We start from the raw sequence: 18,809 nt of genomic DNA, 5'->3' as shown, positions 1-18,809 counted from the left end.
AAGTTATTATCAATAGGGGCACTTTAAAAAAAATAATAATTACACCTCAAAAGACTAAAAATACTTCATATTTTTTAATATCTAATTTTTTAAAAAATATCTTATATTTTTAAATAAAAGAAGTACTTTTTATAAATGCCTGGTATAATAACCTGCGAATCCTTTTTATAAGCAATTGGACATATTTTATTATTCATGTCATGGAGGGGAGGGGGAGCAATCATGGGGAAAGGCAGGGGAGATTAAAAGTTTGCCTTCCCTCTCCTTTAGTATTGTTTCTTCGTTTCATGTAAACAAGGGGAGGGGAAAATTTATTCCAACTAAGCAGAGAATTTGTTAACTACACATATTCTCACCCCTGAAAAACAGCTTGGCCTGTTCAACTTCGAAAATAATTAAAGGGCTTGGATAGGATTATCGAAGTCTGCAGGGCTTGGAGGGTAAATTGTCTTCCTTCGAGGGCTTTATATGCTAATCCCTTGAAGAATTTATTAGGGTTTTAACTCGGAAGTCCTCGTGTTCACGAGAGAAAGCAGCCGCGAGCCCAGCCCTTGCCCCGTCTCTCACAATTCGTCTTTGCGCTACTCAGGTATCGTTGGATTTCTTTCTTTGCTGCAAAACGAGGTGGGTTCCGATGGATTTTTACTTTCTCATAACCCCCCTATGCTATGGTACGCGGGGCTATGCCGTTTTAAGTTTTCTTTCTTTCACTGCATTTCGATTTTGGTGTCTGGTAAGGCCTACTGATAGTAGTCAATACCCTGAGATTAACGGCTCTAATCTGCTAAAGGTTCTTGCCCCAACGTCCCATTAACCTCTGAAAACCCTAATTGCATATAGATATATTCTTCTACACCCATCCTACCTGCTTTTATTTGCATAAGCCCTACGAGCGACATTGCAATCCCTTCACAGTTCTTGCCATGCTTCCATGTCCAGATGATTTTTTTTTTTGGGCTAATTCGTTATTCCAATTTAATCTCACGGCAGAGATGAAGGTGATTGCTGCGTATTTGTTGGCAGTGTTGGGAGGGAACACATCTCCTTCGGCCGATGATATAAAGAACATTCTTGGCTCAGGTGAGCTATCTCTCATTTTCTCTTTTTTTCTGTTCTTCTTGCTTTTAATTGGTGTTTTTCAATCTCATACTTTAGATTCGTTAGAGATTAGAGATTTAGCTTTCTCAGCGATTGTACAAAGGAATGCTGTTATAAAAGTCACCTGAAAATTTGATTAATAGATGTGAAAACGAGAGGAATGAAATTAGAGGAGCGAATTTTCGGTACATATTAAGCGCGCGCGCGCGCAGTATTTGGTTAGATTTTGGTTAAAACCATGTTTTGACCAAGAGTAAAGCTGCAAAATCACCTTTGCAATGGACATCCAAAAACACGCTTAAACCAAACCTTATGTCAACATACCTCTTTTATTTTCACTTCTCTGTTCTTATTTCTTGAATTGTCTAGAAAAAACAAATTTTACACATTTCAATGACTGCATCGCGGATTAGTGAATACTTAATTAATTCAGAAAGGGTGCGAGATCACAGTGCTAACTTCTTCTCACTATGTATGCATGCTTGTTGTCACCTATCTCTTGTAGCACAAATACATTGAAGATAGCTGAATTAAATCAGAAATCTTGCATGGAAGCAGAATTAATGTTTACCCCTATCTCACTGTTATTGTCATCGGTTGGAAAAATTAAGTATCTATAACTAGCAGCTGGAGTTAAAATGACTTCATTTTTATGTTTTGTAAGTTTGCCACGCACCTTGCAACCAATAAATATTTTAATTAAGGTTATCCCGTAATTTTCATACTGGGACTCTTTCACGTTTTGTTTGATTAGTTCCTCATGTTACATTCATGGTTTGCAGTTGGCGCTGAGGCTGATGATGAGAGAATTGAGCTTCTCTTAAACGAGGTTAATGGCAAAGATATTACTGAACTGATTGCTGCAGGAAGAGAAAAGCTTGCTTCAGTTCCAGGCGGTGGAGGTGCAGTTGCTGCCGTTGCTGCACCTACCGGTGGAGCTGCAGCTGGTGGTGCTGCACCTGCTGCTGAGGCAAAGGAGGAAAAGAAGGTGGAAGAGAAAGAGGAGTCTGATGAGGTGAGAGTTAAACTTAAAGTAGTTGTCAATAATCAAGGATCGTTTGGTAATATTGATTACACATCCTCTCATTACGAACGGTGTTATTCTTTCTACAGGACATGGGTTTCAGCTTATTCGACTAAAAGGTCTGAATTGCTTTGTCTATCAGTAGCATTTGCGGCTCCGGTTAGGGTTTTTGTGCAATTACACTACTTTCTGTTACTGAAGTTGCGTATTAATATTATTTTAGGTTGGTTGGGTTCTGCCTTCTCATTCGGAACAATATAATAGCAGTCTATCTGATACGAATATTTTCGATTTTGCTTTGCATGAACTTTTTTGCGAAACTGTTTTAGTGATATGTTTAATGAAATTTCAAAACTCGTATAAACATTGAACAAGAACTGCCAGTGTTAGAATTTCTGCGGGACAACTGATTGTCAATTTGTTATTGTAGAGACGGGAAAACTCATCAATTCTTCATTAAATTGTAACCTCTCTAGTTCTCACTATAAATCATCTTTAACTAGTGCATGTAAATTTGAAAAAGTAGTTTATGTTCAAAAATTACCGCGACCTTTTAAGGTAGCTCTTATTCTGACATTATCTTCCATTTATGAAAAAACCAACAGAATTATTTTTAATAAACGGGCAATTGTGAAAAAAATTTAGAGGAAATGGTTTGAGAATTTAATATCTGCATTTGATTAATATAAAAGGATATGGAAACGTCTTTTTTAAGTAGAGTCTTGAAATTAATTATTTCCAGCAAGGGAGTGAAATACATGCTCATATCATTTTCTGAATCGCTTGCACCGGACTTGTCAAAAGCACGATACGTCACCCATACGACTTCATCACAAACTACAGGCTTATCGAAAACCTTCTGTGGAATCATTAGCGTTTAGCGGTAAATGTTTTCTATGTTTAGCAATTATAGTGCCATATTGTGATTTGAGGGCCGAAATAAATGTATTTTTTTTTTTGTTTTGCATCAATGTAAGCTCAAAGTCGTGGGGCCTCAAGCTTTTGTTGTCAATCACTATATTTGAATAAATTTGATCTACATAAAATACGATTTAAATTATTTACAGTCCAATACTAATTATTAATCTTGTGATTATTGTTGTTGATGAACTTTTAATTTTCTTTTAAATGCATGATCATCAACCAGACCGGAAGTGTATGAGAAACCCTCTGAACAACTATGGCAGATGGTCAGTGTCACGGAGTTTTCCTTTTTCTTTTTCTCCGAACAATCAATGTCAGGGATTTAAAAAAGCGAGTAATCCCATAATAAACCGATCAAAACAAATACATAGATTACCCTAAATGAGGGAAATAAAATACCCAAACAAAATGTAATTGGTTAGAAATACAAATTGCGCTACCATTTCGCAACCATCACTTGCTACTTCCATCAGCCTATTCGTTATTTCATTCACCTGAAAGAAAGAGTAATAAATATTTTAAAATAAGCCAGTAATCATGGCATAAAACTTTCACTCAATCAATCGAGTAAAGGTCAATTCTTCGCCTATGCATATAATCTCATGCATAATGATCATGAGATAGAATAGATATGATCTCAGTCAAGGAAAGAAGAAAAATATTTAATTATTTACCAGTTCAAAGTTGGCATCCATCTTCATAAATAAGGACTAAATCAAACAAGCCAAGGACCTTCAAGACTTTGGCACAGTGACGTTCAGGATTTTAACATCTTGATATGGCTTGTCTGCCTTGTCTGTCTTTACTTTTTCTATAGCCTGTCATCAAAACCAGAGTTCCCAGATGTACATCAAATGTAAAGAATAAATGGAAGAATCGTTGAAACAGATTTTAAATCAAAAGTTGAACTGTAAAGGCAATCCCAATAGGTGACAAAATGTGTCTTGAAATGTTGCCAATGGTAGTGACCACAAGTTAAACGCCCAATCTACCTGTACGACATCCATCCCCTTCACAACTCTGCCGAATACAGTGTGCTTGTTGTCCAGCCAAGGAGTGGCCACAGTGGTGATGAAGAACTGAGAACCATTTGTATTTGGGCCCGCATTTGCCATTGATACTGTGAAAGGCCTATCATGTCTTAAACTGCAAAGACGAATGGTTTAATGTGATTCAATCATAACCTGGACGCTGGAATGATGACGGGTTTTTGTGCATGTTTGCACAGATACATGGCAAAAAATTTAGTGGTAATGCAATATAACCTACACCTAAACAAAAAGTTAAATCCAGAAATTACCAAAATACGAGTCTTGTCATATTCATAATGCATGTGATTGCATGTAATATTTCTTGTTACATTTGAGCAAGAATGAGGAATCATGAAGGTGATGACTGATAACCATACTAACAACGCATAAGGAACTTGATCAAGGATGACTTTTGTATACAATTAATTTACCTTTTGTGAAATTCATCCTCAAATTCTCTCCCCCAAATAGACTGGCCACCAGTGCCATCTCCTAAGGGATCACCTGTTTGAATCATAAAGCCTTTAATAACTCGGTGAAAAATAAGATTATCATAATAGCCATTCCGACAGTGAGTTGTAAAGTTCTCCACAGTTTTTGGACACTCCTCTGGGTATAACTTCATGTGAATGTCACCCATGGAAGTGTGCATAATCTGGCAAAAGAAAACAAAGACGTGATTATCCTTATGGTAATGCAAGATAATCTATATTAAATAGATATAAATAAAAAGTCAGAAGGCTTTGCTAGGAGAAGGGGGTGTTTGGGGTTTGAACTACAAAAGAAAGCATAAAAAAAAAAAAAAAGGTACATGTACACACAGACACACAATGCTAAACCTCTAATTCTCGCGTGGAGGCTAGCCTACTCCACATTTTACAATGCATACCTCATGGTTCTGGGATCATCCCTATTCATAAGAATATCTGCTGGAATTTTATGATGTACACATAAAGGACAAACACAAGCAGATGGGACAACCAAGAAAAAAAGAATAAGTAAAACTTACACTTATTGAGGAGATAAGTTGTTTTTAGATGATGTTTATTTCTAGCATGAAACAAGCATTTGAGTTTGTAAATTTAACCCTGAAATTTATTGCAGGAACAGACCACTTTAAAGACAAGAAAACTCACCACATTGTCCGGAAGTGATGTTGTAACTGCCTTTCCAATATCTGAAACTGCCAAAAGTTCATCAGGGGGAGGCTTTTCATTAAACACATCTCTTCCCTTAGTTGCATCTTCAGGCTCCTCTGGTTCTCTCCGACTGATAAGACCATGAGAGACGCCAGAAGTCAGTAAAAATGGCAACAGCATACAGTTCAATGACATGGGAAACCAGGGCACATTGGAAACACTGGCAGAAATAATCCCAAATAGAGGCTATATAACCTGATAGTTAGACTCTTACCTGAACAAGTATATCCTGTGTTTTTTGAAGGCACAACACAAAAGAGTTGGATCGGTCAATGGCTCCTTGCTCTCATTCACATTTGCAGCTGCTGAAGGAATCTTTCTTACTTTTTTACTGCCTTGATCCCCTTGATATAAAGCTATTCCTAAGAACCTATCGTTGTTCTCCACCTTCCCAAGTATTCGGGCAACTTTATTGGTATGCAAATTTATCATCTATAAACAGATAGAAGATAAGAAACACATTAGATTACATGGCATCAAATGGTTGTCTCATTGCGCTATATGTATAAAATAGTATTATTTGACTAAGTGAATGCAAAATAGTCATACAAATAGAATTATTAACCAATTAAACGAGTAGTAACTAACTTTTATGCCAAGCAAGGTTGCATATATAAGAAAATTAGAACTTTCATCAAAAACTGCATTTGGATGTGGCGCATTTTCTGTCTTCTCTATTTCCTTCTCAACAGCCATTCTTCGGCCGAAATCAATGGCTTCCAGCCGATATAAGGGAGTATCACTTCGTTGAAGATCTTGAGCTACCTATTAACAAAAATTGTTCAATGACCAATGATTTCCAAAAGCAAATATGCTCGGATCAAACTTCCAGTGAGGTATTACCTCCAGTGATTCGTCATAAACTCGCCTTAATTTACCCGTTCTGGACCAAAACACACGGATCCTGCGATCAGGTGATGTTATGGAAAATTGCTTTCCATCTGGACTGACCTAAAAATTGGTGCATCACTGTTAATAAATGTCTTCTTTTCAACCAAGAAAGCATCTATATCATATATGTAACCTATATTGATGTTGACTAGCGAACTATAAGTTCAGATGTATGCCTAGACTGATACCTCAATAGTTGAAACAGAAGTCTTGCATTTCGCTATTTCAAAGAGATTGGTATCACTTTTCAGTCTAAAATTCACCCTACAAGTACCAAAGAAACACAGATTATAGTATGTTCATGAAATAAATAAATGTTAAAAATGCTAGTGTCACAAAATAAGAATTTAAAGATTGCAATCCTAAACAAGTTGTTTTCACAAGTGAATAAAAACTTCCCTACAACAGCCACCAAGAGTAACAACCACGCATTAAAAGGAGGTAGGAAATTGTAACAGCATGAAAATGAGCACATACTTATCCTCTGGGAATTGAAGCGTAGTAGGATTCCAGTATTCAATCAACCCCTTTGTATCTGCTGAAATCACAGAATCATATAGTGGATTGAACTTCATAACTTTAATAGGACTCAAATGCATCTGAAATGAGGAAAAGTGGATCATTCAATTCCATTACTGATCACAAACCAAAAAAGAACGACAAGCAATTTTGAATGGTCAGTCAAATTCAACTTGGTCTAGAACTGGTACCTCTTTGGAGATTATAGGTTCATTTGAACCAGCTCGTGCATCATATATGTGCACAAAAGATGAGTTTCTATCACTAATGGCAAGCCTAGCTTTGACATCTCCTTGTTTGTAAACCCATTCAACAGCACCAGGAATGTATGGCAAACGAATCATCGCCATCATGTCAAAGTTGACTACATCATAAATTTTCACAGCGTGATCATTTGATATTGTACAACAAAGCAGACCATCAACGCTAACCTGCACAGCAGAAACAAGTCATTGTTGATGAAAAACATATTTTGATAACTTGAATACAGAATCCAGGGGAAAAATTCTATCCTGGTATAAGCGATTAATATCATCAGCATGGTGAAAGCATGAAGAATGCTTCTCAGCATTCTACAAGACAAATCCAAATTAACCATTTCGAGTAAGATATATAACATCACGGGCACATATTTAACTGCATGTTTCCACTTTTGTGTCTGCAAGATCTGTAATATTCACGACACTGCAATTTTTAATACATGCTTAATGCAGTTATCCTGATACAGCCATAAACTTTGCACCCTCATTGAGACTTGGAAGACCCTGAGCTGAGATAGAATTATTTGGGACTAAGATGAAATAAGAAACACAATAACAAATCTTTGTTTTTCCATGCACAGGTGAACAATATTGTACAATTCAGCAGTAGAAAATCCATACAGGCATAATACATAAAATTCATATCACTTACATACTTTCCAAGAGAAGCATATCTAACTATATAAATAAAAATCTCCAATCAATTAGATTTGAGGCAGCGATAAGTTAGACACTACTTCATATGAACAAGAGTTATACCAGGTTGATAAACTTACGGCTAGACCTTCAATTGGGCCAATATGGGATTTGAAGTGCTTTGCAAATTCAATACCAATAGGCTTTTTCTTCCAAAATTTCAACTGCCCTGTTGACAAAAAGGAAGTTACCCACAAAGAGATAGGCCATGGTATCATACAATAAGCCATTGTATTACAAAAAGAGTCAATTGGTCTGATATTTTTGAAAAGGATAAAAATGTTGTCAAGTTAAAAAAAGGCCATATCAGCAAGTTACAGAGCAGAAAAATTACCCACAAAACAATATAGATAAGAGAAACATTGTTCAAATATTAAATGCTGAAGCTGATTACATTGATCAATAAAACAACCAAATTTGTTGGATAAAGCTCTAGTAGTATACACACAAACACATATCTATACAAAATTTAATGATTATAGATATGCTGCCAAGGATATGTTTACCATCAATGCTCCCAGTTATGAAAAATTCTGCAGCTGAAACAGCAACATGGGTAACTATATCACGATGCATATAACTTTTCTCATACCTGTAGAAAGAGAGAGAAGCGAGGATGAAAAAAAAAAACCGCTGATTTCAAAACCTCCTGCACACCTACCAAGATTTCTTACTGGATGAAAAGAATGAAGCGCTTCAGAGCAATTCTACTCAACACATGAGGCAAAAAATTTCAGAGTAAAAAAGAGGAGGTTTCATCCTGGCTACTTTATGGTTCGTTTGTAATTTAAATGGAGATACATGGAAGAATTTATTGCCATTAATAAGTGATTCCATCTTCCACATCTTTAGTGGATGTGCCATTTTTTTGTATGGCTCTCTGCCATTGTTGGGCTCAATTCAAGGTATACAAAGGGAGTAGTTAGCTCTGTTCAGTGGATGTTCTTTCTTGGATTCATTGTCATTAATAGAAGAGTGATCATCCATCTCTGTCCTTTTTCTATCTTAACAGAATCTCTACATTTTAAAATGGAACCACAAGGGAATTAAGTCAGTTGCTTGACGCGAAACTTACTGCAAAAAGTTCTGTGAGATTGCAATTCACAGGCGTTCAGGCAGCAATACGCTCATTCTCGACGGAATAATGAGTAATAAAATTTCACTTTATTCACAAGCGTCTCCATCTCGGAAACTAAAAAAACTGTGATCACTTTAGCAGTTACAAGTGGAACGAAATGTTTCATCGAAAATACTTGAATTGGTCTTTCAGCGGAGACAGTACAGCATCAATGAAGATTCGTAACGCAAAAGCTATACAGCAAGCAAATTGATTGGAAGGGCGTACCAAGAAGAGAAGACATTTTAATCCGCTCAAGAGACCAAAAAACTTGAAGTTAAAAAAAAAATTAATTTTCCAAATTGCATGAGCACCTGCACTTCAGCATAAAAAATCAAACCACCACCACCTGACTAAAAATTTTTCACTATATATAATTTCCTGCATAGTTGTTGGTATCAACTTAATTGATTTAAAGACAAAAAGAACTAAACTTTAAACCCTAAACTGTGATCTCAGGGCATGGACATATGAAAGATGCTAGAACGACTACTCACATGTTTGCAGAGGGTAAAGCATCGAGGTAGGCCTGCTCGAACTGGAGAGGACGTTTAGGTCGAGAGCGTAGGGCTGGCCCCGGTCCGATAAGGGCGTCTTCCTCACCATCCGGAATCGCCGAATTGGCGTCACCGCCATTCTGACTCTCTTCCATTTCGGCACCGTGGTTTAGCAATACAGATCGGTTCCAGAAGAATGCAAGATGGTGTTAGGAATTGTATCTCAGTCCACTGAAAGATAAAAAGTTCAGAGGGCAAAACTATAACAGAGGAAGGAAGCAGAAGCTGCTTCTTGCTCCTGGGCAAAACTATACCTTTGCAATAATTCTTCACAGTACCCTCGGGGGTAAATTTATGTCTAAGATAAATAGATGTATTAGTTCAGCTGAAAGAAGATTAATTAACTATAATTAAAAATATTTTCTGAAAAATTATATAAATTATATTTTAAAAAGTTAAAAATATTTTATATTTTTTAATATAATACTTTTTTTTATATTTTAATATTTTATAATACTAGACTAAACGTCTTTAATATAGACTACTTCGAGAGGATACAAATGGAAATTATTTTATTATTATTTTTTTGCCAATAAACATAGAGGTCATTATTATAAATGTATATTAATTAAATTTTTTTAATATCATATCCACTTAAATTTAAAATTATTAATTATGAGCGATAATGACATGTCAAATTGAAAATTTTGTTAAATATAGATAAAATCAATTGTTTTTATTTTTAAATAAAGTTGTATGGTACTATCATTACTAACAATAGTTTATGGCTGATTCAACCCTTCCACCAATTTTTTTTACCAACAATTCCTCCACCAGTTTGATCAAACACCAACTCAATTATACTTATTACCTATTTGGTTAAAAAATCAAAGAGAATGTAATGTTATGTTAAAGAATGAAATAAATGTAATAAGAATTACATGTATTTATTTGATATGTTATAAAAAATAGTTGTAATGGAGATTACATAAATTTATTGATGTAATTTTTTTTACAATATATAATGTAATTTTCGTTAGCTAATTTAATTTTCTTTACTTTATTTAATATTAATCAAATAGCTGAAACCTTGTAATGCATTGGAATTGTAAATAATTCCTTTATATTGCATCGAACCACAATTGTGTGTGTGTATTTTTAATATTAAAGTACTATGCAAGATCCATCTAATTTGTTCGGTAAAACGTAACATGACAAATGACAAGCCTCTTCTGTGTGTGGTTCACCTTATTAAAAATTCTAGAATTTAGGAAGCATTTGAAAGATGGGGTTCCTGTCTCACTCTCATTGAAGGCAAAGGCACAGTCCACACTTGCGGGAGAAATGAGGGCGTTGTACAATTCCGGAGGCAACCTCAGTAATTTACGATTTTGCCATTGCCCTCAATTCCCCTCCTCGAACGCACCATTTGTTATTCTTCCATCACGAATTCCATGCCTTTCTCTCAGAAACCCCACTACTGCACTTTCCTGCAACCATAATCTCTTTTCTCCTTCGGGGTCGTCGTCGATTCAACCACTGATGGCTTCTCCTACCTCATCCATTGACACTGACCAGGATACAAAGCCACTCTCGGTGCTTTTTGTTTGCCTCGGCAACATCTGTCGGAGCCCAGCCGCTGAAGGGGTCTTCAGACACTTGGTCAAGCAAAGGGCTTTAGATTCCAACTTCAAAATTGATTCTGCAGGCACCATTAATTACCATGAGGTGGGTTATCCCTAGTTACATCTCATACTATGATCATCGGATAGATCTGTAGTATTGTGTGTTCTTGTTTGTGCTTGAATTATCTCCGCTACATATGGCTGCCATTGTGACAAGTGACAATTCAAGAATCTCTGAATAATACTGGCTCATTGTTGTTGAATGTAAATGAAGTAGACCACTGGGTGAAAGAAGAAAACAATTGATTTATTGTATTGGTAGATTTATTTATATATTTACTCGTGACCGGAGAAAATTCAAGAAGACCAATGAAATCTTCTTCCATACTAGATAACTTTCTACGAAGTCGATTCAACTAATTTGACTTGTGAATAATGTCATGATTTGATATGTTTAACTTGTATTGACTTACACTTTTTCTGTAACTCATGTAATGTTGCACGGGTAGCAGGCTAACTATTGGATTATTGAATTCTATTTTAATGGTCATTATTGATGAAGGGAAATGAAGCAGACCCAAGGATGAGAGCAGCCTCAAAAAGGCGAGGTATTGAGATAACCTCTATTTCCAGGCCAATCCAGCCATCTGATTTCCGAGATTTTGATCTTATCCTTGCTATGGACAAGCGAAACAAAGGTGAGCTTGAATCAGATCTCTGGACAGAACTGGTTGTCTTGAACAATCTCTTGCATGAGTTCTTACAGGGTGGTATAATGGCTTTTGTTTCTTGTTTGCTGTAGAGGACATGTTAGAGGCATTCAATATATGGAAGTCTAGAGATAGTTTACCAGCTGATGCATATAAGAAGGTCAGCGTAAGGGTTTTATTAAGATTGGGTTTCTAACTTTTTTTAGCTTGTTTAATGTGAGTATCGGTGATGCAGGTTAAATTGATGTGCTCGTATTGTAAAAAACATGATGAAACTGAAGTCCCTGATCCTTACTATGGCGGGCCACAAGGGTTTGAGAAGGTAATGATTTAGTTACTGGTTGGTTCTTTTTGTTGGTTAAGGCAGATCATCATCTGTTGGGATGGGCAAGGGCAATACGAGCATGATTGGAATAATTTGTGGGGACTGAAATCCAAGCATTACATTGATGTGTATGAAAACATAGTTGAAAAAAAAAAAAGTTACGCTTCCAGAGAAATTTTACTTGGTAATTGCCCTTAAACATTTTGGCAGAGTATGAAGAACCGTATCCTGTAGCATTTGCCTACTTGGCGCCAAGGTGTTAGGATGCTTTGTTTTGTTTTGCTTTTGCATTTGATATATTAACATGAAGGAGGGCTGTGCAAGGATGGATATGAAAACCCAATAGTAAGCAGCTAATGATTTTCATCAACTTTTTTCCGAAAAAATCAATACTTACAATCAACACTAAGCATATTATAATGATAGCTTGTCGAAAACTTGATGATATCATAGCTAGTTGATATTGCGTCCCTGTGTTGTTTTATCAATCGTAAATCCTGATAAGCAGTCATTCAGGCAGCACTATATCGTAGAGATTTTTATTTATTTATTTATTTTTTAACTTTTTAATAACTTTTAGCTTACGCTCTGCATTATATGCTATCATTTGTGTGGCAGGTGTTGGATTTGCTTGAAGATGCTTGTGAATCATTGTTGGACGACATTTTGGCAGAGCATAAACATTTAAAAGAATGATAGGACTCGGCTGTTGTTCCCTTCGGAAAAGTAGAATGGGGACTGTCATCCATAGGTATTTGCTTGAGGCCTTTACCTCCATCGGTCTTCTGTCTGTACTTCTGCTGGCGTGTGCGTTTGTTGCATCACTTCTTTCAACCACCAGAATGTGTTTTCAGAATCAGATTAAGATGTCACAAATATCCATTCTTGATCAGTTTTTCTCGAGCTATATCCTTGACGTTGCGAATTGTGAGCAAATTCAATGTACTAATCGTATGTTATCAGTGAAAGTTGAAACACATGTGTTGAAGTGATTGTTGCCTCCATCTTCATATTATGTAATTCATTTCTCTCAATTTATTTTTTAGGATTTTCTTTTGAGTTGGGAACTGAAATTATCCATATAACATGTTAAAGGATAAATTTATTCTGTAAGTTTTTGCCAGGTACAAATAATGTTCTTAATTTTCCTTTGGCATAATGGTTTCTTGGAAGCTTAAATAAATGACACAATAGCACCATATAGTAATATTTGACAATTATTTGAACAATTCTAATTAGAGTTAAATAGTAATTTTGTCAAGAAAGTTTCTTTTAAAAAATGTTTAGTGTCAAAATTTTGATTGACCTAAAAAAAATAAAATAAAATAAAATATGTGATATCTATTATGTCTTTATAATTATCATTTAATAATAATACTTATTAGTCTTTTATTCGAATTACATGAAACATTTTTTATCTTAAAAAAATTATCTCCCTTTTTCTTTCATCTGATTCCATTTTATGTTGAAAATAGCCTCTTCTCTTATATATATATATACATATATAACCTATATTTGACAGAGTTTTACATTAATTGATGAGAAGCTAACACAGTTCTTCTCCTTCATCCGGATTTGGAATTGACTACAATACCAGCAAAGTTACATACATACATACATACTATAAAAAATGACGGTGGCACTTCTTAAAAACGAAAGATACAATATGCAGAACTTGCATATATTGACAGGTCTATTCATTACTTGGGTGCATCTAACAATCTATTACGGCTTAAAATTCACAAAATTAATGTTCAAAAAGAATAGAGCCACATCCAAAAACATCATACATACACAAAGGTGAACCCTAAAAGGAATGGGTGAGAAAGACGCTCTAACTTGTCTGCCTGCGTCTCATAATCATAGCTGAACCATCAAAGCCAATAAGCTATGGAAGATTCGAGAGGAAGACTACCTCATGAGATCAACTCAGACTATAAAGCTCTGTTTCTTCCTGCCCCGTTCCCTCTTCTTTGGGTTGGCACTTAGCATAGCATTTATAAGCTCTGGATCCTCTTCGTTAATAAGGATTTTTGCAGCATTCGGATTGGCTAGCAAGAGCTTTGCCACAAGGTATCCTGCGATAGACCATGTTTGAAAAAGTCGTGCCTGTTTTCCAATAAGCCTTGCTTGCTTTGTATCATAGTACTCAGGCCACTTGTCTTTTGATAACCTGCTCTCAGCTACCTGGACAGCCTTTAAAGCAATCTCTGGTCTTTTCATCTTAATGCATGCAACGGCAAGCTGCAATATAACCACAGTCATTTAATCCACAGAATATGTCCATTTCCATGATCCAACTATTATTTTGGCGTCCTGTAGGCTAATATCAACCAGAAACTATAACTTCAATTTCCAATCTATTTTAAGAGCACTGACCTCCAGTGACCAAAAACCCTTCTCGAGTGTCGCCTGATCTTTTTGTAAACGAAAAGACAAGATATATTTGCCAGGATAGCCTTATTTCAAATAATTTGATCCCTTAACTTTTAGATCTTTGATTGTGGGGGCAAAAATTTGGTAGCAAGTGCTAGTGATGCACTGTATCCATCAGGAGGTCTATCACCACCAATATTTGACAGGGACAACCTGACTTATAGTGAAGGCTATCCCACACTCGAATTAATACCTGTCCAAGCTGCAGCCCTTGAAACTCTGAAGCATCACTGATGAATTTTAATTTGCTTTGGTTTGGTTCTATTTAAAACTAAAGAATCGGATCGTGCTATAATATCCATCACTTAGATGTTAACTAAAGAAAGAAATGGTTAAAAATGCTAAGTGTAATTTGAGGGATGGTAGATGATTCTGCAACTAACTAGCGATAACAACCTCTCTTGACCCAAATTTATATGGGAAGCATGGTAGATGTCCCATCTTTTAGGGTTAAGGTTTAGATGTGTGAATGAAAAATTAATAAAGAATAAAATAGCAACGTAGTTTACAGGGAAAATTTTAACAGAACACCAAAAATTTCAAGGGCATGAGCATTCATCTCCCTGGTAAGTCTCAAATCACAAGTTCAGTAAGAATCAACATCATGGCAGAAGAGAAATTATATTTTACACTTCCAATGATGTGTGAAGTTGACTTACTGAAGATTTATTTTCTGTCTTTTTGTACCTTTAATCAACCCTCACTTTGTTGTAACGAGGTGGTGGTTGATGATAGGATTAGGCATACAGTTAAAAGTTGCATGTAATATTTTGTGATTATTGTACAGTTTTTCAATAAAAAAGATTATTTTACTGCTTTGAGTCTAAGAATTGAACCCAATAGAAACCATAAAATATCAATAATAAACACTAACCTGCCAGAGCAAAGTTGGCCAAGAGCCTGCATTGTGGTAGGACCAAGGACTGCATACGAAAATAAGAGGTCAGAATAGCTGCAGAAAATAAGAAGAAAATAATGCAGGATTTTTGTGAAGACATTACGTGTTTTTGGGGTCGCTGCCTGTTATAATACGCCATTCCTGGTCTTCAAGAGCAGGGTAGCATATCTTGAAAGGCATGCCAGCCACTAACTCTGACCATTTTGCTTCAATTAGGTCTAAGATGGCATGTGATTGATCTGCAGTGGCCAGACTACTTACAATAGACCATAGGTTTCCAAGAGAAAAAAAACGGAAGTCCATGTGAGCAGGTTGCAGGTTTCCAATCAAATAACCTCCTTTAGCTGGCATGAATTCCACCAACCACGAGGGAATTTGATCAGGATAGATGTTAAATTTATTAACGGCATCATATGAATACTCCTCAGTCTTGTATCTGTAGATCTCGTTGAGTTTTCTCATATCAACCCAGTAATATTCCCTTATGTGGAATGATAATGAAACAAGCCGACTGTTCAGTGCTCTAATAAGATCAGCTGATCCATCTTCAGGAGCAAGCATCTCTCGCGCACATAGTAATGCTGAGTAAAACAACGCCTGCAGGACATTAAAAATTGATCACAGAAAATATATATTAACTTCATGCAACAAGCAGATGGCCTTAAAGGAGTACTCAAGTACTTATTTGGCTAAATTTGATATCAGCCAAAAAAAACTGCTGAAATTGTCTATGTCTTTATATGAGGGGGGGACTTTTTAGAAGCAGAAGCTAAGTAATGAATCCAACAATATAGAAAGGAGCTACTAACTTGAATCTCCAGAGGGTGACCGTGAATTCCCATACGACGATCTATCATACAGGAACCATCTGTCACCAGCAAAGTTGGAAACATATCAAAACCATCTGCAAGACACAGCTTTAGAATCATTTTGATTCCAGTTTGCACATCAACTCTCTCTTGCACAGACAAATCTCCAGAACATTTTCCATATGCTCGCAACAATATAATCCACCAAAGTCCTGGCAGTAGAGTTAGACACTGTTACTAGTGAAGAAAAGTTAAAAATTGAATAAATAATATAAATAATATCATGGTGCTACTTGCTAACCGGAATCAACTGGTGCCACACGACCAATGGCAGCTTCACCAAAATCAGGATCTAGGACATCCTCAGTTGCAGAATCATCTCCATCAAGGGGAATAGTCCGCACTTTAAAACTTGCAGGCATCAATCCTTGACCAGGACTATGACAATCCATGGTTTTCTCCCAACTCTGCCCAAAACTCACAATCAGCTTAACAAGCAAATTTAGCACTCAAATGAATTATAGCACCATCAATAAAGGGTTTATGACATTACCTGCAACTGAAGCGTATGAAGAATGAAATTCCGTACAATATCATACTCTCCTTTCAAGAGAAATGCTACCCCAGAAGGTATGAAGTCACGGATAAAGACCTGATCATAGTTTAGGATACAACTACTGCTTGGATCATTTGCAGCAATAGTTCCAATAGGGTTATTGCAATAATAAACAATAGAGTCCCTCAGTAAATTCCATGCTTCATCCTCAATTGAATTCTCAATGACCTCATGCAATGTTTCTTTTGCAAGTCCACCCGCAGTTGACTTTCTGTTGGCTATTAAACTTCCATTTGTGGGTTCTACCGGCTCATCAATCTTAAGAGCTTCTCCTTGTGACTTACCACCCGTGAAATTCCCGCTAAGAAACCCTGATGGTCGTTTTTCCGTGGCCCAGGACCATGCACTGTCTTGATCCTCAGTTGCTGAGCTGCCAACACTGTCTACCCGTTGACAATTGCAAACAACGGATTCTAATCGCCCACGATCAATCATCCCGTGAAATTCACCATCTACAACCTGCAATGTACTTGTCTTCTTCGAAGTCAGGCATATTCTTGAACTACTTTTCCCGAGCACATACCCGGAAATTTTTTTTCTTCTGTTATATACATTGGATTTGTTGGACCTGGGCGTTACAAACTCAAGATCATAGGAACATGTCTCAAACTGGAAAAAACGAGGAGAAGTCCCAGATACAATTTGCCGCACAGGTACTGATGCCGCCATCTATTGAACTAAAATTATTCGACGACTCAAAACTGCCTCCAGGGTATGAAATTTAGGTATTTAGTTGTAGCACCTATGCAAAACAGAAAACACTAAGCTCAAAACTTATCCGTGAACCGTGATGCCAGCTTCCTAGCGACACAAAGAATGAAATGAACGGAGACAAAACAAAGGAAGAATAGAAAGATTCTAATTCCGTTCAACACAAATTTTCGTTGCGCCTGAAACAACAATTTGGTTAACTGGGAAAGTGTTCGGACAGAATCTAATTATTCAACATTTCGTTGCAAATGAGAAAAGAGAGAGAGATCCAACGATGAAATCGTACCTGGGATAATAGGAATCACCAAGAAGGTAATCGCGCAGGCAGGGAAATCCAAAAGATCTAATGTGATAAGTAACCCCCCCCCCCAAAAAAAAAAAAGATCTAATGATAAACCAATAATTGCCAGTCATGTGGAACCCTTCCCTCCGTTGCCTCTCCATTCCGCCAAAACGCACCGTTTTGCTGATGAAACAAACCCTAGGGCAGGGCCATGCCATTTTCCAATCAATATGCTGCAAATTTATTTCCGCTTCTCGTTCTTCTTCCTCCAGGCTCCAGCAGCGCCGTTAGCCTGTCCTCTCTTGCGAGAGTCGCTTCTCTCCGAGGGTTGAAATGGGTCTAGGACGAGCAACGCGAGCCACTTGAACATTAACCATGTTACTCTGTCTCTAAGCAACACCAATCATTAACCAAGTTACAGTATTTCACCACCTCAACAGTAGCTTCAGCAGGGGGCTTGAGAAGAAACCACATTCTCATTGCGGCAAAATTCAACTTATCGTTACTATATTAAACACATGCTTCTCTGGTTCCTTTGCTTTATGGACAGTACAATTAACAACCACTGATGTATCCAGCACATTATCAGAAAGGATAGCATAGTGGTAAAGAGATGGATCTTCAATCTTCTCTTTGTCAAAATTTCCTTTTTTATGATAACCAAGCAGGAAATAATCTGCTGCAGGTTGCAACGGAAGGCAAGGCAATGGTCTAGGCACAGTTATGGCAGCTAGCTGAATGAAGAATGCACTTCTTTTCTTTTGCAAATTAACACTCTCTTCAGTTGACTGAAGCATTACCCTCAAGTTCCTTGCCACTAAAAGACAGTCATGGAGTTAGTCCTTTGCCATTGATAGAACAAGACCCAAAGCTTTGGCTTGATCAAGTGCACTTGGAAAAATAAATAGAAACTTTGAATTAAAATAAAAACAATCTAATATGCCCACAAAACTATATAAAAAAAAAAAAAGGACTAAATCAAATACCTAGAGTGAAGCTCTGCATCAGAAGTTCAGAACTTCCTTCTCCAATAGCAAGCTGACTTTCTCTTGTGTTTATGAGAGCATTGTAAAGAATAGTTTTGTTTTTAGCCATTGCAATGTTAGTATATCCTTTGGCCATTGTTCTTTGATCTGGCAT

General features: G+C 36.6%; 5 protein-coding genes across 6 annotated transcripts; 2 read left to right on the top strand and 3 right to left on the bottom strand.

Annotated features, from left to right (window-relative positions):
• The first annotated feature begins 431 nt into the window (after positions 1-431).
• Positions 432-2,499, top strand: LOC129313216 (60S acidic ribosomal protein P2B-like). Of its 2 annotated transcripts, none has more exons than XM_054956179.1 (4): positions 432-589; positions 991-1,080; positions 1,881-2,113; positions 2,212-2,499. In XM_054956179.1, the coding sequence occupies exons 2-4, from the start codon at positions 993-995 to the stop codon at positions 2,236-2,238; spliced, it is 348 nt and encodes a 115-aa protein (XP_054812154.1). In that variant the 5' UTR covers positions 432-589; positions 991-992; the 3' UTR covers positions 2,239-2,499. The 2 variants fall into 2 exon arrangements, with proteins under 2 accessions (XP_054812154.1, XP_054812155.1); XM_054956180.1 differs by having other exon boundaries at positions 470-624.
• A 778-nt stretch (positions 2,500-3,277) lies between these two features.
• On the bottom strand, positions 3,278-9,571 carry LOC129313215 (peptidyl-prolyl cis-trans isomerase CYP71). Its single transcript, XM_054956178.1, has 14 exons — positions 9,257-9,571; positions 8,149-8,234; positions 7,723-7,811; positions 6,878-7,117; positions 6,645-6,766; positions 6,356-6,431; positions 6,120-6,227; positions 5,865-6,041; positions 5,491-5,708; positions 5,214-5,346; positions 4,509-4,732; positions 4,039-4,192; positions 3,721-3,864; positions 3,278-3,540 (listed from the first exon to the last, which is right to left on the bottom strand). Exons 1-13 carry the CDS (start codon positions 9,409-9,411, stop codon positions 3,781-3,783), a joined length of 1,866 nt encoding a protein of 621 aa, XP_054812153.1. The 5' UTR covers positions 9,412-9,571; the 3' UTR covers positions 3,278-3,540; positions 3,721-3,780.
• Positions 9,572-10,459: 888 nt separating this feature from the next.
• LOC129314216 (uncharacterized) lies at positions 10,460-12,950 on the top strand. The gene is made up of 5 exons (XM_054957575.1): positions 10,460-10,984; positions 11,444-11,579; positions 11,684-11,751; positions 11,827-11,913; positions 12,535-12,950. The coding sequence occupies exons 1-5, from the start codon at positions 10,475-10,477 to the stop codon at positions 12,610-12,612; spliced, it is 879 nt and encodes a 292-aa protein (XP_054813550.1). The 5' UTR covers positions 10,460-10,474; the 3' UTR covers positions 12,613-12,950.
• A 617-nt stretch (positions 12,951-13,567) lies between these two features.
• On the bottom strand, positions 13,568-17,806 carry LOC129313569 (neutral/alkaline invertase 3, chloroplastic-like). Its single transcript, XM_054956805.1, has 7 exons — positions 17,673-17,806; positions 16,613-17,417; positions 16,361-16,526; positions 16,060-16,271; positions 15,354-15,847; positions 15,227-15,275; positions 13,568-14,160 (listed from the first exon to the last, which is right to left on the bottom strand). Exons 2-7 carry the CDS (start codon positions 17,342-17,344, stop codon positions 13,846-13,848), a joined length of 1,968 nt encoding a protein of 655 aa, XP_054812780.1. The 5' UTR covers positions 17,345-17,417; positions 17,673-17,806; the 3' UTR covers positions 13,568-13,845.
• A 149-nt stretch (positions 17,807-17,955) lies between these two features.
• Positions 17,956-18,809, bottom strand: LOC129313570 (probable galacturonosyltransferase 3). Its single transcript, XM_054956806.1, has 2 exons — positions 18,656-18,809; positions 17,956-18,486 (listed from the first exon to the last, which is right to left on the bottom strand). Exons 1-2 carry the CDS (start codon positions 18,807-18,809, stop codon positions 18,161-18,163), a joined length of 480 nt encoding a protein of 159 aa, XP_054812781.1. The 3' UTR covers positions 17,956-18,160.

The sequence above is a fragment of the Prosopis cineraria genome, unplaced genomic scaffold (assembly GCF_029017545.1).
Source record: "Prosopis cineraria cultivar Desert tree isolate PC_DT_omini unplaced genomic scaffold, ASM2901754v1 PC6, whole genome shotgun sequence".
In the NCBI taxonomy this organism is placed as follows: Eukaryota; Viridiplantae; Streptophyta; class Magnoliopsida; order Fabales; family Fabaceae; genus Prosopis; species Prosopis cineraria.
Note: the sequence above shows the minus strand (reverse complement) of the source record. Positions and strands in the feature narration are given on the sequence as shown.

Excerpts from the sequence above, each read along its gene's own strand:
- LOC129313216 (XM_054956179.1), top strand. The coding sequence starts at position 993 with ATGAAGGTGATTGCTGCGTATTTGTTGGCAGTGTTGGGAGGGAACACA. Across the intron at positions 1,081-1,880 it reads AAAGAACATTCTTGGCTCAG|TTGGCGCTGAGGCTGATGAT; the intron begins GTGAGCTATCTC and ends CATGGTTTGCAG. Across the intron at positions 2,114-2,211 it reads AGAAAGAGGAGTCTGATGAG|GACATGGGTTTCAGCTTATT; the intron begins GTGAGAGTTAAA and ends TTCTTTCTACAG.
- LOC129313215 (XM_054956178.1), bottom strand. The coding sequence starts at position 9,411 with ATGGAAGAGAGTCAGAATGGCGGTGACGCCAATTCGGCGATTCCGGAT. Across the intron at positions 6,042-6,119 it reads TTTATGACGAATCACTGGAG|GTAGCTCAAGATCTTCAACG; the intron begins GTAATACCTCAC and ends TTTTGTTAATAG. Across the intron at positions 4,193-4,508 it reads GAGGATGAATTTCACAAAAG|TTTAAGACATGATAGGCCTT; the intron begins GTAAATTAATTG and ends TCGTCTTTGCAG.
- LOC129314216 (XM_054957575.1), top strand. The coding sequence starts at position 10,475 with ATGACAAGCCTCTTCTGTGTGTGGTTCACCTTATTAAAAATTCTAGAA. Across the intron at positions 11,580-11,683 it reads TATGGACAAGCGAAACAAAG|AGGACATGTTAGAGGCATTC; the intron begins GTGAGCTTGAAT and ends TGTTTGCTGTAG. Across the intron at positions 11,914-12,534 it reads GGCCACAAGGGTTTGAGAAG|GTGTTGGATTTGCTTGAAGA; the intron begins GTAATGATTTAG and ends TTTGTGTGGCAG.
- LOC129313569 (XM_054956805.1), bottom strand. The coding sequence starts at position 17,344 with ATGGCGGCATCAGTACCTGTGCGGCAAATTGTATCTGGGACTTCTCCT. Across the intron at positions 16,527-16,612 it reads TTCATACGCTTCAGTTGCAG|AGTTGGGAGAAAACCATGGA; the intron begins GTAATGTCATAA and ends AGTTTTGGGCAG. Across the intron at positions 15,848-16,059 it reads GTCACCCTCTGGAGATTCAA|GCGTTGTTTTACTCAGCATT; the intron begins GTTAGTAGCTCC and ends AATGTCCTGCAG.
- LOC129313570 (XM_054956806.1), bottom strand. The coding sequence starts at position 18,809 with ATGCCAGATCAAAGAACAATGGCCAAAGGATATACTAACATTGCAATG. Across the intron at positions 18,487-18,655 it reads GATGCAGAGCTTCACTCTAG|TGGCAAGGAACTTGAGGGTA; the intron begins GTATTTGATTTA and ends ACTGTCTTTTAG.